At 37.9% G+C, this 15,874-nt stretch overlaps 1 protein-coding gene across 1 annotated transcript in view; it reads left to right on the forward strand.

Annotated features, from left to right (window-relative positions):
* Positions 1-3,896: 3,896 nt before the first annotated feature.
* Positions 3,897-15,874, forward strand: part of ARMC3 (armadillo repeat containing 3) — a 64,933-nt gene continuing 52,955 nt past the window's right edge. Inside the window, exons 1-2 of the mRNA XM_067292514.1 lie at positions 3,897-3,920; positions 13,345-13,393. Coding sequence (XP_067148615.1) covers positions 13,346-13,393 — 48 coding nt within the window. The 5' untranslated portion in view covers positions 3,897-3,920; position 13,345. The remainder of the gene's footprint in view (positions 3,921-13,344; positions 13,394-15,874) is intronic.

Raw genomic sequence — 15,874 nt, forward strand, 5'->3', positions numbered from 1 at the left:
TTTGGCCCTGTTCCTTAATAGTCATTTTTAGAAAGCATAAAAATTCTATAGTGGCTTTGTCAAAAGCTAAGTCATCAAAAGAAATTTCATTAAGATGCATAGTTAGTAAAGTCCCTATTCACTATATTAAATATTTGGTCTCTAGAAAGTTCTTTAATTTCATAATCTCCTTCTATCTTTAATACAATTTGTATTATTCTGTTTGTACATTTTTTAGTGTTAGAATAAATTATATTTTAATATAATATTTCTGTCATTTATGAATATTTGTCAGAGTTGTGAATACTCACGACATTTTGTAACTGTTCTCATTAGTCCTCTTCCTTTGTAAGCTTATTAGTGTGCTGTAACTTAAGGACAACCTAAGAATATTTTCACAAAATTAAATTAAATTAATATATTTTTCTTGATATATTTGCATGATTGTGCCAAAACATAATAAAAATACTGCAATTATATGGCTTTCATGCAGTGCTTGATTGTCTCTACCCACAGCAAACACAGATAAAAATAAAGACAGAAAAGATAATGTCTGCAAAATTCCTTTCTAGGGAATGGGGACACCACATTTAGACTATGGAGTGTGTAGGTGCCCACAATGTGCCTATAGTCCTCATCTTCCAGTCACACAACTGAGCGGAAAACAACAGTGGAAACCAAGGCACAGAGAAGGGACTTGCCAAATCTCATCTGACATGAAATCAAAATGCAGCAGGAGCACACGCCTGGGGGTGCTTCTGGGTCCTGAAGGTTAGACATGTAAGCATGGCATGAATGACAGAGCTGTGGAAGGAAATAGATGTTTGTGTTTCTCCAGATCATCTACTGTTGTCCCTCTTCCTTACCATCTACTTCACAACAAAGATGCTTTACACTTCACAAAATTTGTGAGAAGATACTGGCAATGAGTCTGAGACCACCACTCTTCTCATATCTGTTTGAGGCACCTTAATCTTCAAGGATAACCGAACCCATTGTTCTGGGAACATACTGAAACACTCGGTGATCTTGCACCTAATTACCATGTCCCTCTTCTTTCACATGGAGTCTACATTGTCAAATGTCTCTTATGGCTTGTGACTATCTATATGGAAATAAAGAAAAGAAGTAACCAACTGAAGATTGGCCAGAATTACATTTGAAATAGCCATAAGATTTACCATCACTGAAGACAAGAAAAGCTAGTCACAAAAATTGTTGCATTAAAAACAAAATCCTTGCTTTCAATACCTACATTGATCTCATTATGTTTCTATTATCTGCCCACCACTGCAGTGCCTAAGTCTGTTTAGAGGAATAAAGATCCACATAGAAGTTTGTGAAGCAGATTTCTTGTGTCTACCATGTTACTGAAAACAGTTTCCCTGCCAATACAAGCCTCTAATACCCACCGCCATCCTTAGAGATCAGCAAGACTTCATGAAGTGTCAATCAGAAACTCGCCTTAGAAGTTCAGTATGATTTCTCATGTCTGATGGGATACAGATCAGTATAAATGGTTCTGATTTGTCATTGCAGTTGCTTTCATTAATACCACTGAAGGTAATTATAAATCTGTATTTCCTATGGGAGTGATAATGTTAAAAGTGGAATGGGACACAATCTCATATGTGGCTTGTTTACACCTAAAGATGACCCACCAACTCTTTTGTTATGACTGTAATCACATTTATTACAGTGCAAACCAATAAGCCCAGGACCTATTTGTGCTATGATCTCTACAGATTGATATGGGTTATAAAAATAGAACTGAATTTATACTTGCAGTGCAGTGTTATAAGAAATCTGGGGAGAGAGCAATGAGATTTGTGATGAGAAGGAATCACAGGAGAGAATTAATAGCAGCTGTAATTTCTTTACTTATTATTACCTGGCTTTGAGGTACACAAAATGATTATATTTGCCTGTTCCCACTTGCTTGCACAGTTGCTGATAGCAATTAAACTGCTTTTGAAGGTAGGAAATGTTATTTGATTTCAGAATTTGGCTTAGTATTCATTCAAAAATAGCCTTAGCTGGCAAAAGAGAACACTACAATGAATTATTATTCTGAAAATAGCACAATTATCTGTACAGCATGGCTTTCTCCACCATCAACCCCGAGCTGATAATAGAAAGGAGGTAACTCTTCCAGCCGACTGACAAAATTCCTTGCTGATGTCTTAACAACGGAGCCACAAAAGGTGATCTCCAGTAGAGATTTGCCTGTGTTTTGTGTTTCCTTCCATTGCTCTAAGTAGCATAACTGTTGTTTTCTGTTTGCTGCCAAGAACTAATGGCTATTTCTTTTTTTTCTTGAATGCACTGAAAATAGCTAGTGAAACAGGAACAACAAGAAAAAAACAAAAGGAAGGAGTGATCAGGACAACCTCTGAATTTTAAACAGACTGTATACGTTTATTAATTTTAAGAAATATTCTTTGGGCGAGAAAATAGCCTTTTCCTCTAACTTAGAGAAATTACTGATTTAGTTTTTCATCAGTATCCCAGCTTATCCGTAGTAATGATTTAACCCTTCCCCGAAAAAGGTTTGCTACTTGCACTTTGGAGTTGGGATAAACTGTGAAGGAATGGATTATTGTGTGTGCCATGGTGCCATCATTCACTAAATACTCGGAAATTCATATTAAACTCTTCCACAAACTTCCCAGGTCGCTTTGGGCAAACAACTTAGAGTGAGATCAAGAAAGCCTGCTTTGATACCTAAAACAGAATTGAAGTGGTGTACTGGTATCCAAATCAAAAAAATAATCCAGAAAGCTCTGGATGTTGGACCTTGTCATTTTTTTAATCTCACGACTGTCTAAAGTAGGGTAGGTCAGTCCTGGGAGCAGAAACAGGATCTCAGCCCCACCTTCAGCTGAGCTTTTAGCTACTGTGGTAATCGCAGCTCTCCCCAATGTCGGGCTCCCCTACGGCTCGCGTTCCCAGGCGCTCGGCCGCCCCCAGCACGCGCAGTTGGCTGGGCTTGCCTCCTCCGGGACCGGCTGGGGGGAAGGCTCCCAGCCTCATCTCCTGCTTTTGGGGGGAATGACCAAAGTAATTACGATATGTAAACATGTTTCCCATTTGCTGTGTCCAAAAGAGCTGTTTTAGTGAGTTCACCCAGTTAACTGCCTTTCCTTGGCTGCATCGGGGTGGTGATAGGAGATACTCGCTACGTGCGCGGGCTGCAAATCCTGCCCTCCCTGCCGCGTTTCCTTGTGTTTCTCTTAGATGAGGGGGCTTTCATTGCCGTTTGTGAGTTTTCTGGCCCCCCAGCCAGAATCTCGTAACTCTCCGGGTCTTTCCAGGTTCTTTGCTGCTGCTGGCAGGGCCCTGCAACCACCAGTACGAGGCCCGGTGGCCAGCATTTGGGCACCGCAGCGTCTGAACGGGAAGCGCCGAAGTGACTGCTTTGGTCCAGGCCCATCCTCGGTGGCCGTGTGAAAGGGGAACAGCGCTCCTCTTGCGCGGGGACCTCGGGAGAGGAATTCTGCAGAGTTCACGAGGCTCTTAAACACGGTGGGAAACAAAGCGCGCAAGCACAGCGCTGGGCCAGGAATGAGCAGACCCTGCCGCACCACCGTCCTCACCCAGCCCCTGCACCCCAGGCCCCGGGAGGGGCGGCTAACAAACACCGTTTCCGTGGCTGGGGGCTCGGCATTCCGCCCGGGCAGCGGAGGGGGGAGGAAGGGAAACGGACACGACGGGGCAATAGAGGGGGCGCGCCTCTGGGGGAAGGCAGGGTCCCGGCGCAGGTAGCTGCGAGAGGGCAACACGCCGGCGGCGGCCGCGGCCCGCCCCAGCAGGCCCCGCCCCCGCACGGCGCCCAGCGCATGCGCAACAGACCCCACCGGCGTCTCCTAGCAACCAGGAAACAACGGCGCGGGCGGCTGCAGCGTGATCGCCCCCGGGCGGGCGCCTGGCGGCGGCGGCGGGTGAGTGAGGCGCGCGCCGGTCCCGCCGCCCCCGCCCCGCCCCGGCTGCCGGGGGGGCCGCGGGGAAGGGGCGCCGGGGAGCGAGCGGCGGCCCGCGGTGGGTCCTGGGGCCCGGGGCCCGGGGTCCGGGCCGGCGCCTCCCTGCGTGGGCCGAGGGCTCGGAGGCGCGGCGGCGAGCGGCGGCCGCAGTCAGCAGCCAGCAGCGTAACCCGTTCTCGGCACCTGGAGGCTCGTGCTGAGGCAGAAGTGGTCTTGCCAGCTCCGTGCTGGGTCGAGCGCGGTGATCGCCGTTAACGAGCCTGCAGAGCCCCGGCTGGTTAATCGTTAATGCTATCTTCAGGTCAACTTTTTAGTTTCTTTCTCTCTTCCTGACATGCTTTGGTTATCAGTTTATGATAAGAACCGTGTAACTGTGGGCTGTCAAAGGTCCCAATCAAAGCTAAAAAACAATCTTGAGGTTTTCTTGATTTTTTTAAGGTGACGTTGTAAGGTTTTTTCTCCAACCACAGCCCCCCCCCCCGAAAAAAAAAAAAAACTTAGCGTCTGCTTGATGACAGCATCTACACCTTTAAGAAAAGCAGCAACAGTGGCAAGGTTAATAATAAAATCATAAGGCTTGGCAACAGTGGGAACTACTGAAGTGTGTGAGAATGAACATAATTAAAATTTAATTAAAATTTAAAACTACAAAATGCAAGGTCCTGCACTTAGGGGCTAAGGACAGTATTTCCTACTAGAAGCTGCTAGCTTAGAAATTGGTGTCAACAAAGGCAGGGAAAGACACAAGTGAACTCGTTGATCACAGGGTAACTGTGACCAATATTTTCAGATGTGAGCTGGCAAGCAAGAAACCTCCATGGACCTACCCTAAGGAAGTCCGTATGGTAGACAAAAAGAATTTGGTTTAAAACCTTCAACAGGTAATATGAATAAAGAAGAAACAGTGCAATACAGATAAGATAAACAGAATTGATATGTGACAGTAACATGAAAGGTGTGGTACCTAAAAATGTATGGATAAGAGAGGGGAGAAGAAGGAAAAAGAGAGAACAAAAATTTAAATACAGAAGTTCTACCCTAAAGAACACTAACAGGTGCCTAGGCTGTTAGGGAAGAAATTTCACCTAATTTATTGATGTTTTAAAGGTCTGGGGGCATCTGCAGACAGGAATTTTAGCCTGAAGAATGGCTTTGCTAGCAGAGGAACCTCATCTGTAGAACAGAGCTCTTCTTTTATAATCTTATTGCTAATATGAAATGATCTTCGTCTGTGTAATATAAAATGATCTTCATCTATATGAGGTAGCCTAATATAGTATTATCTTAGCCTATGTAAGATAAACACATATCTGTTGTTCGTTGTTTGTTGGCTGCTTGTGAGCAATCTGACTTTCTCACCTTTGTTGATGAAAGCATCAGCTCATTTCATTTTTATGAATTTTATCGCTGCTGTCATTTTCTGATCATCTAGTGTTTTGCTGCCATGATGAGTGCCAAGATGGGCCTCTGTGTCCTATAGTTCCTACTTATATCTGCAAACCTGCTCTGTGTATTTTTATCCTAAACTATAACAAATGCCTTTTTTTACTGTTAGCATGTTAAAGCCTAATAAATGAGGAGTTAAGATTAAATGATAGGTCTACCCCAGCAGCATGATGTAACCATAAACATCACAAATATGATTGTGACGGAGTTGAGATATTTCCAAGGTAGACAGAGAAGTATGAGTACAGTTTTGTACAAGACAGGAGAGACTTCATCTGGGAAGCTGTGCCGAGCTGAGGTCATCTGAGTTTTCAAGAGATTAATTTAGAAGAGGAAGGGTATGAGGATGATGTGGAGAATAAAGAATCAATTTTCTTGGAGAATATTAAGAGTCCTCTAACCTAACAAAATGAAGGTTGAGTGGGGATATGACTATCTTTAAATATATTTTGATGAATGCCAGCAAAGGAAAAGAAGTACTAAAGTAATTGACAAAAGTTGGAACAGGACACAGGCACAGTAAATTGGTCATAAATAAATGTAGACTGAAAAATTAAAAAAGGTTCCTAGCCACTTAAGCAATCAGCTTGTGGAACAGCTTTTCAGGGAGACAAGTGGGAACAAAATACCTAACAGTTTTTAAAATAGAGTGTGATAGGTTTCTGGTGGGAATAATGTGAAGTTTTGCATGTGATAGGAGAGGATTGGATGTAGTCATTCAGAATGTTGCTTTGAGCCCTATATGCCTGTGAAATTGGAATATGGGACACTCATTTTAAGACACGTAGATTGCCACAATTGCTTAAAAACTTAAGAACATCTTTAATTTATACTCGTCTTTAAAATATCTGTCTTTCTATGGCAGACCATCTTTGGCTTCTATATGAAAAGTATCCTGCTATTATTCTACATAAAATGGTTGCGTAACTACTATCTCTCACTTATTATAGATTAATATTAAGCTAATTTTTCTTAGTCTCTCATGGGATGAAGGATTTCACTATGTGTCTCAGTGAGACATTTAAAATCTTACACATAATTTCTAAAAATCTCCTTCATTCAGATTGTCACAGCTTGGATTCTCCAAGGATATATCCAAAGTCAGATGTTATTTAATATGTTCATTAATAATTTGAAAATGAGAAGTAACATAGAGAAAGCAAAATTTGCTGATGAGATAAAATGATTTAGATTAATCAAGACTAAGGAAGATTATTAGAAACTCCTGAGAGACATTCTGCAGTTAGGTGAACTGGTAACACCATGACAGATAAAATTCGCTGTTGACAAATGAAATGTAATTTACATCAAAAGGAATATTTGAAACAATATACTCTTCAGTAGTGAACCTAAATCAACTATAATCAACTGGAGAATGACCTGTTTACAATGTGTGGATAGCTTGGTAAAAATCTTTGCTGAAGAAATTAGGTAAAAAATTAATAGTCAAAAAGCTATAATGTCACTAATAAATCAGTAGTGTTCTAAAACTGCATACAGTATTTCATGTTAGTTTAATCATATCTCAGAAAGATTTAACAGTCATAGAGGGGCTCTGAAGCAAGAAACATGTATGTCTGCAAAAGCTGTATGGAAAAAATAAGTTTAGAAAGGTGATAAATCAGAATGAACAGGGAGTTATAAAAGAAAGCAGAAAAGATCAAATTAGGACTTCTTTTAACTAAATTTTTAATACAAGAACAAGGAAATATTGTGTAGAATTAAACATTTAAACCATTTACATATTTTTAAAACCTAAAGAGCAGTTGTTTATAAAGTATACTTAACATTTGGACCTGTGCCATAGCATGTCACAAGCTAAGAAAAAGATTAAGCATTTATGTAGACAGTAAAAATAACTACTATTGTTGGGAAGAACATAAAAACTTCAGGAGATCTAAACTTTCATACTTTAGTGAAATAGAAAACCTGGAACAGATGGAGGATGGGTTTCATGCATTTGTCAGAAGCATTTGGTTCTTATCACTCTAGAGGCAGGATACTGGCCTAGTGTGGGACAGTCCTTATTCAGTACAGCAGGTTTTTTGTGCTGAGGCATCTCAGTTGCTCTGTGACTGGGAAAGAACATTATCATGTTCTTCAATTCCTGTTACTTCATTTTTTTAATGAAGTAACATACCATCTTTTACACAGTACAAATTAGAAAAATATGTTGTGCCTCTATAGCTTAGAATCTCAACAGGACTTGATTTAAATGTTTTAGCATATCATTTACAGAGAGCAACTTGTCTACTTGTCTCTGTGGCCTTCGTTAGAAATCTGACTTTCAGTTCTTGTTGCTTTTGATGATTTATCTGAAAGGAATTAGTAGATTTAATTAACTCTGTTTGACAGATATCGAGGCAGGGTATCAGAATCATCCAAATCAGCATCTCTGTTGACAGGACTTCAGCGGGCATGGAGACTGAAATACCCTCTTACTAGGTATACTAAGCAATTCACCTTCAGCAGCTGAATATGGTCCCTGGGACACATGAAAAAGGCACTGCTATCAATCAGAGACTGTGTCTTTCAAAATTTTTATTACAATCTCACATATTTTTTGTAGTCTTAGGTCCTGGAATCTTATAAATACCTGAGAATCTCAGCTTTTATTGAAAATATAACTGTTTAACTCTTGGGTTTTTTGAAAATAACACTCAACTGAATGTTAATGTAATATATCAGAGTGCAAATAAAAAGTACCAACCTATCTTATAAGTTCTGAAATTTTAAATAAATAATTGTATTATTTTTAGCTCACCTAAAAACCTCACCATTTCATCTAACTACAAGCTAATTATATTTTTAAGGGTATGTCTGTAGAGTACTCCTCTCTCTCAATATTTTGTTAATTTTTTTTTGTGATTTTTTGGGGGTCTGTATGATTTATAGACAGATCACTTGAAAAAATGGAATCTTTCAGTGAGTTCTCAGAATAATCAGGGTATATTTAGTCTTTTTTCTGGAATGGGATTGACTTCGTACAGCTGAGTTAAAATAGAAGATGTTACTTTGTATCTAGGAACAGATTCTTGTCAAGTTCAGTTAGTTAACATGCGTTACATGATAGCCGATGCTTGACTTAATCCTGATCATTTTTTTGCCTAACATAGGCACGGGCACAGATAAAACAGAATGAGCAGGCAGATTCAAAGGTGTTGACTTAATTGGTCTCACTTATAATGTATTATTTTCATACAGCATAAATCTTCAGGAACTGAATATTAATTTGGACCAGACATCTCTTTTTTAGTTCTCCTATGAAGCCAAGTTTTTATAATATATTAATGTTTAGAGGTTTCACAGAAGACAATTTAAGGAGTAGGAAAGAAGAAAGCCCAAACAGGAGTGTGGGGGAAAGAAATAAGGGAGTTTCAAGACTATTCCCCATTGTTCTCTTAATTATGACAAAGCTACATGGACTCAAGAAAGGAGTGAGAACGTTTGTTAAGATTAGAATTACAATTTTAGCATCTTCCTTTTGGTTGCACCGGAAGGTGGCAGTGGGAGAACTGGAGTGTCCAAACAGAAAGCAATTGAAATAATCAAAGATGACCAGTTTGGAAACAATCATTTTGGCTGTTATCACAGAAAAAATGTCTGAATTTCTGTGAGACAGGAAGAAACAGGAATACTTTACTAAAACTAGCTAGACTAAATTAAGATTACCTAATTATCACCTGAAAGGGAAAAAGAATCTCCCTTGTGCAACATTTTTGGGAGGTACCTGAAAATCAAGGCAAGGTTGTAGTCACACAGCTTCAGACTTTCTTAAAGCATGGTACTCTCAACTCCCAAAGTGGATCATGTAATAAATAACTGGTTAGAAGCTATTCTTAAATACTTCTCTTTGCACTGCTTTTTCACTGGAAGTAATTGCTCTCAGAAGAAACCTTTGATTCCATGACTAAGAGGTAAGTTCCACATTTGGCTGTGTCCTTAACTTACTCCTTTACTTTGTCTCATGTCTCACTCAACATTCAGTATTTGCAAGATCTTAGATTGTTCTATCTGTTATTTAAGGTTTTAGAAAATAGAAGTGGGAATGGAACAGATAATGTTTTTTAAATGCATTATCTGACTTGGAGACCACATTATATTGTGCTTTTAAGGATATGCAAAAGGACTGTCTCCTGAGATTGGTATTATAGATATACAACCTGTACTGTAAAGGAACTGTTCATAAGTTTTTGTTAGTTGAACAGCGTAACCACCAAAGCACTTTCCTCATACTTCAAAGTATGATTTACAGATTTATTTTTTTTTGATTAAAGGTCCCTTGCTAGCCATCATCTTGTTTTATTTATTTATTTATTTTTAAGAAAGGAAACCTGTCTGCACACTCATTAGTCAACAAACATATGAGGAAAAATGTGTTGAAAAGCCAGTGCCAGGCTTCTCTAAATAAAAATTAAAAGTCAGCTGTCATAGAATATAAAACAAATACTCGGCAAATCCAGTCAAGCCTTTGGGTATCTGCAGTTAAAAGCAGCAATGCTGAATGTCTCACTGCTTCTAACCAAAGAAGTCCAAAGTCTCATTCTTTGTACAGTGACTAGAAATAGGTGGATATCTCAGATTTGCAATCTAAGAAACTATACACACGGGGTAGAAAGGTTCTTAGAAAAAGCCAATAAAGTGAAGAAAGCACCATGATCATGGGCATCATTATCTTAAGGTCCATCCAGTACTTGGAATCAGCCATTCTGCAACCATTCTTTCAAAAAACTAAATAAATTTTGCTTATTTTACTTGAAGTGGCAGAAATGCCTGTTTTTGATATAACAGCCAAGAGGTTAGAGGGATCTACTCTTGAACTGAAAGGTCCACATTCAAGACCTTCCTCAAAGAAACATGGTTATATTTATCTTACTAACTTTAGATATCAACAGTGTAGATGTCAATATACGAGCTAGCTGCTCTAAACTCCTTTTTTCATCAGTGGTAAAAATAGTAATTTTTAATGTGCAAGTCACCTGACTTATTTTAGATACCTGCTTTAGGATGAATCTGCCTTAAGAGCCATTTAATGTATTGACCACCTCTCCACTTCTTTTAAAGGAAGGTGACTAATTTATATTCTGCTACCTAATTTAGTTGAGTGGATCCCACCCAGATTTTCTGGATACTGATCAAACTGAACTGAGCAGACTGCTCAGACTGAGGTATTTCTGGTGTTATGGAAAAGCTGGAGCCTCTAATGAAGTTCAGTGTGAAATAAAGAAGTGTCTACTGATCTTAGGCAGCAAGATTGGCCAGAAACTGTAATTTTGGAATGAGGATGTATTTAGATGTAATGACTGTCCTGTTGGCTGAGAAACAACACCTGATCATATCACTGCCCTGAAACAGAGTTGGAGCAAAATAAAATAGGCTAATTTGTCTGCCACTGAAAGTGGTAAGTTCCAGCTGAAGGACCATAAGTAGCATAGGATGATAAATTCATAGATTGCTTGACTGTGTGTTGACTGCATCGGTTATGTCAAAGTTTTTTATTACCTCTAGCCCTGCCTGATTTTAAAAAATCAACCCTTTAATATCAAAAAATATATGTGAAGTATCCTGTGATACAGTCCTGTGATTCTAAAAACTTACAGAACACAAAGGAGAGAATATTCCTAAAATGAGAATATTCTTTATTTGATCTTAAAGATTTAATTAATTACACTTAATTACTTAATAGTAGAGAGTTTTATTTTTAAATGAAAATTTTCAGATAACATAGACCCAGCATTTAATCAAATTTAAAATATAAATCCCACTCAATTTTGTTTGAATTCTAAATATTTAGAATAATAAAAGTTTTCATACATTCTAATCCTAAAAGAGCCTTACCTCAATTAGCAAAGCAACACTATGTAAAAGTTCTCTCTTCCTCAACAAGGGATTCCTCTCAGAACTAATCTAGGTAATTTATAGCTAATTTACACTGGTTCAAATTGTGGTCAGAAATAGTTTTAGAAACAATGAAAATACAGTAAAGTGACAGACTATACTCTGAGTTTTCCAAAATATGACGGGAGTGTATGCATACATGTGGAATTCTTAGGCTTATCCTTCAGAGTGAATGCTAGTGGGATCAGAGAGGATAAGGCTGAAAAATAGAAGAGTTTGTTATGGACATATGGCAGAGAACAGTGGGAACTGAGAACCAAAGATGTAGACATACTGAGAAAAACATGACACACAGTTATGGAGAGAAAGAGATTTGAATAAGCAGTTCACTTATGGGTCAGTAGCCATTCAATACCTGTGCACATTGATTGTCTGAGATGATTAAAATTCAATACACAAGACACATTTTTAATTATCAGTAAGCCAAAGAGATCCATGTGCATCATTGCCTCAAGTCAGAGAATGATTGCTGAATACAGAGCGCTTTATGGGGACCAAGCTGACAACACTATCTGATGACAGAAGGCATTGAAATCCAGAAGAGTCACTGCAGTAAAAAAGCAGACTGAGGGGCATAATCCACAGTAAAGTAATTGTCCACAGTTCTCTGTGATTGCTGCTACAGATCACACTGGTTTTTTATACTACCAAGGAACCAAATGTTTCTGAACATGTAGAAAAATATGTATGTTTCTTGAAAATAGACTCAAAAGCTAAATGCATTTATATTGTGAAGAAACATTTATGATTTAAGGCTTTGGTTATCTTGGAATATGTATAATTATTTGAATCTGCGCACGTTAAATGTACAACATTATGAATACCTTTACTTGAATTAACTTTTAAAATGGTTTGGTTTAAACCTTATTAAACCCATTCAGAATTAAAATTCTAATGGTTTTAGCTTAATTCATATCTAAAATGAATTAAGGTGAACTGATTTGAGGCTATGTTAATTCTGAATAAGTGTGCATGTGTCCCTACCAGGATTTAACACAGTTTAAATAATCCAGTTTTCCTGAATGCCTTTGTATAAGCAAACCTTATTAAATTTAATTTATTTAATATTGATGCTTACTTTGTACAATGACTGCATAAGTAAGAGGGTAGTATGTCCATCATTTTTGCTGAATACACCTTCAGTAGTTTGTCCTCTACTTTTTCTCTTATATAAAGTTAAGTGTTCCTTTGCCAAAGCTGCACTTCCTGATGCAGTGAGTGCTAGTGTGTGTGTTCATATGTATGCATGTATATATGTGCAAGGGTAAAGCAGATGGGGCTGAAGAATCTCTGATTATGCGGTTATTCCTCTTAAAACTAAAGTATTTAGTGACTTGCCTATGAAGTTTTAAACTTCAGATCCGTAGGAAGACTTTACATGCTGCTTCATGAGTGAGCTTATCAAGTGGTTTCACTGCTGCTGTGTGTTACAGTTTCTTGGGATTATGGATAGGAGAACAGTACCTGAAAGAATTCAGAGAACTCAAGAACAGCTCCAAATTTTATTGAACACAACAAACAACAGTCCTGAATTTTGTATTTGCCCAGTCTGCAGCTCATATTGAACTAGATAATAATCTCTTAAATGACAGGGAGGCTGTAAAAAGTTGTCCTAGCTGAGGACCAAAATACCCTAACAGGACCTTTGTATTCATGTCTGATTTATACATGCAAATAAAACTGACTTATAGAAATACATGTCCGATATATTTTTACAACATTATAGCTTGAGCCTGTGATGTCTTACATCCTTCTTTTTAGAAATTTATTTTGTCGGTAGATGTATTTTACCAATTGTGTTCAAGTGTTAGGAAGTTTGTTTTGTGGCACAAATGAAGCCTTACTGTTTAAAAAGGAACAACTTTCTGCAAAGAAATTGTTATGCCAAAGAATTTGTCAAATTTGTCTAGACTGATTGGATGGGTCAAACAAATGAGAAAGTCTGTCTTACAAGCTTTCCTAAATCACCGTTAAGCTGATTCCTAAAACACAGAATGGAGTTTGTTTGTCTACTTTTATATTTTTGTTTGTTTGTTTTTAGAATGGGTAAAAAAGTAAAGAAGGAAGTAGAGTCTCCACCCAAGGATGTGGTAAGTTAATAAACTTCTATGTGCTATAAAATAAACATTACACAATTATAGGCCCAGCTCTACCATCCTTACATAGTTCCTTACTCCACTAGCTTACCCACATAATTCTAAAAATGTCTTTTAAAGATGATTCTGTTTCTGCTTTTTTTGGACAGCATGCAAACCAGAGTGACTGGGCATGTATAGTTCTTTGTGGAGATTGTTGTCTTTGGCAGGCTTTGCAAGTAGTAATGTATGAAACAATCCAGGCTTCTTTTTATTGGGAGAACAGTATTAGCCTTTCACTTGTAAAAATCAAAGGAGAGAAAGGAGAAACATGAAAAAAATAAGAGACGAGATGCATCTGCAGAGTTTTTTACTGAATGCAAAGTTTTACAAATATTTAAAATGACAACACTATGTATTTTGGATCTTTTGCAAAGATACAAATTCACTAGCAGCAGTTCAAGTTCTTCCAGTATCATTGGGAGTTCCACAGTGAGAAGTAGTGGAGCTGAAGCCAACTACAGAATAATGGTGGTATATGACTCTAGAGGTTGAAGGTCTAGGACTAATTTATACGTACTTTTTGAGAGTTTCTGCAAAGCCATGAGGTAGAGGGAGACCCAAATAATGGTAGCAATTCAAAATATAGACATTTTAAGAGTCTAATTGCTTTATTCAGGAAGAAGTAGAGGAAATAAGCCTGAAACATTGAACAGAGTATAATATGAATTCTTCACCAGATGATGACTAAGTTGATGAGGAAGCAGGATCTTAACCAGCCTATCAAAAGTCAGTCATTCCGGTTCAACTCCATATCCAAAGTCATGACATCACTGAGGCTTAGCAGTTGATATCTGTTCTTGCCCAACTGTTCTGTGGAAAGATGAGTATTAAAAATGTAAGTTATAAGCTGTAGTCACCAATGAATCCTCATGAAAGGAGACTTGAGATAAAACTGTTAAAGAAACATGAGAGGGTAAATCAAAACATTCCTTTTCTGCATGGAATGACCTAAAAAACAAGGAGGAAACACAAAGAAGTTGTCTGTGCATAAGACTCCATAAAACAGACCTGAAGAATTAAAACAAAGTATCTTTGCAGCCTAAGAAAAAAATTGAAAGGTATGATAGTACCAAAAATTGATAGGTATGATAGAATTAAGACATAGAGATGAGCTAACCCCCTCCACAGTAATAAAAAGAGACCATTTCAGTAAATATCTAGAAAGTCAGTAGAAGCAGAACCACAGTTTCTAGATCCAAAAGATGCCATCAGATTTTCTGGAGAAAAGTATGGTACCGCCTACTAACTACTACAATAATCTGTGAATAATGTTATAAAAGATATTTAACAACTGGAAAAATTAAACAAACTTGCAAAAGTGGTCAATAGAACCATTAAAAAATAAAGAATTGGAAAGAGTGAAGTCCAGATGGCATCTGCAGTTTTTGGCTTAAATACTTAACATTATTGTGCTTCAGACTAGCACATTCCCTCTAGTAGTCCTATCAGGAGAAAACAACTGAATGTTGCATAGCAAAACTATTAAATATGAAAATAGATTATTGATTAGCTGTAACTAGCAACCAAACAGATATTCTAGCCATTTGAATATTGTTATCAGTGATCTTGTAAAATCAGATTTCAGACCTCTAAATTTGGCTTGGCTATTTCAGATGGCAGAAAATGCAGACAAAATACAAGCTATATTAGCTGTTATCTTCTGATTAATAAACTGTTTATGAAAACTGTCAAGTCCAAGAAAAGAAGCCTCGAGATAATGTGGACAGACTGTAAGAGGGCCTTTGTGCATGTAGAATGCACTGAGAATATATGGTACTGCAGATGACCACTGATTTTTACAGATTTCTAGAAACAGGTGTAAAACCTGTTCTCAGCCTAGCCACTGTTTATATGTATCAGAGAGTATTTCTGAGGACTCTGTTGTCCCTGCCTTTCATAATTTCTCTTTTACTATTATCTTTTCTTCTGAGGACTGGACTTCTCCAGGAAAAATACTGCTTTCAGCTTGCTTCTTTGTATGGATAACCTTAAACTATATTTCAGACAGATAAAATATGGTAGCTTTGACATAGATTATAGGAACTTTTCATATGATATCTTCATTAAGTTTGGTCTAGAAGTTTTTACTATTTGTCCATCAATTAGGGCATAGATATAAAAGTAGAAGTCTAAGCTCACCACTAGAGAAAGTACTGAGGCATTAGCCCTGAAAGAAGACTATAAATATCTGAATATTTTTGAAAATGGCTTCATTCACAACACTGATGTTAAAAAGGAAGCTATGCTGGAATACAGGAAGTGGTGCTGTCAACTCCTGAAATTCAGTCTCCACAGAAACACCTTCTTTTGGTCAATTAATACCTAAATGTTAATTTGACTTGAGTTTAGTAAGGCTTTTGATACTATCTCCTGTAACATTCTCATAGACAAACTGGTGAAGTATGGGCTAGGTAAATGGACTAGCTTTCAGGA

Source organism: Apteryx mantelli, chromosome 2, assembly GCF_036417845.1.
Source record: "Apteryx mantelli isolate bAptMan1 chromosome 2, bAptMan1.hap1, whole genome shotgun sequence".
NCBI classification, from domain to species: Eukaryota; Metazoa; Chordata; class Aves; order Apterygiformes; family Apterygidae; genus Apteryx; species Apteryx mantelli.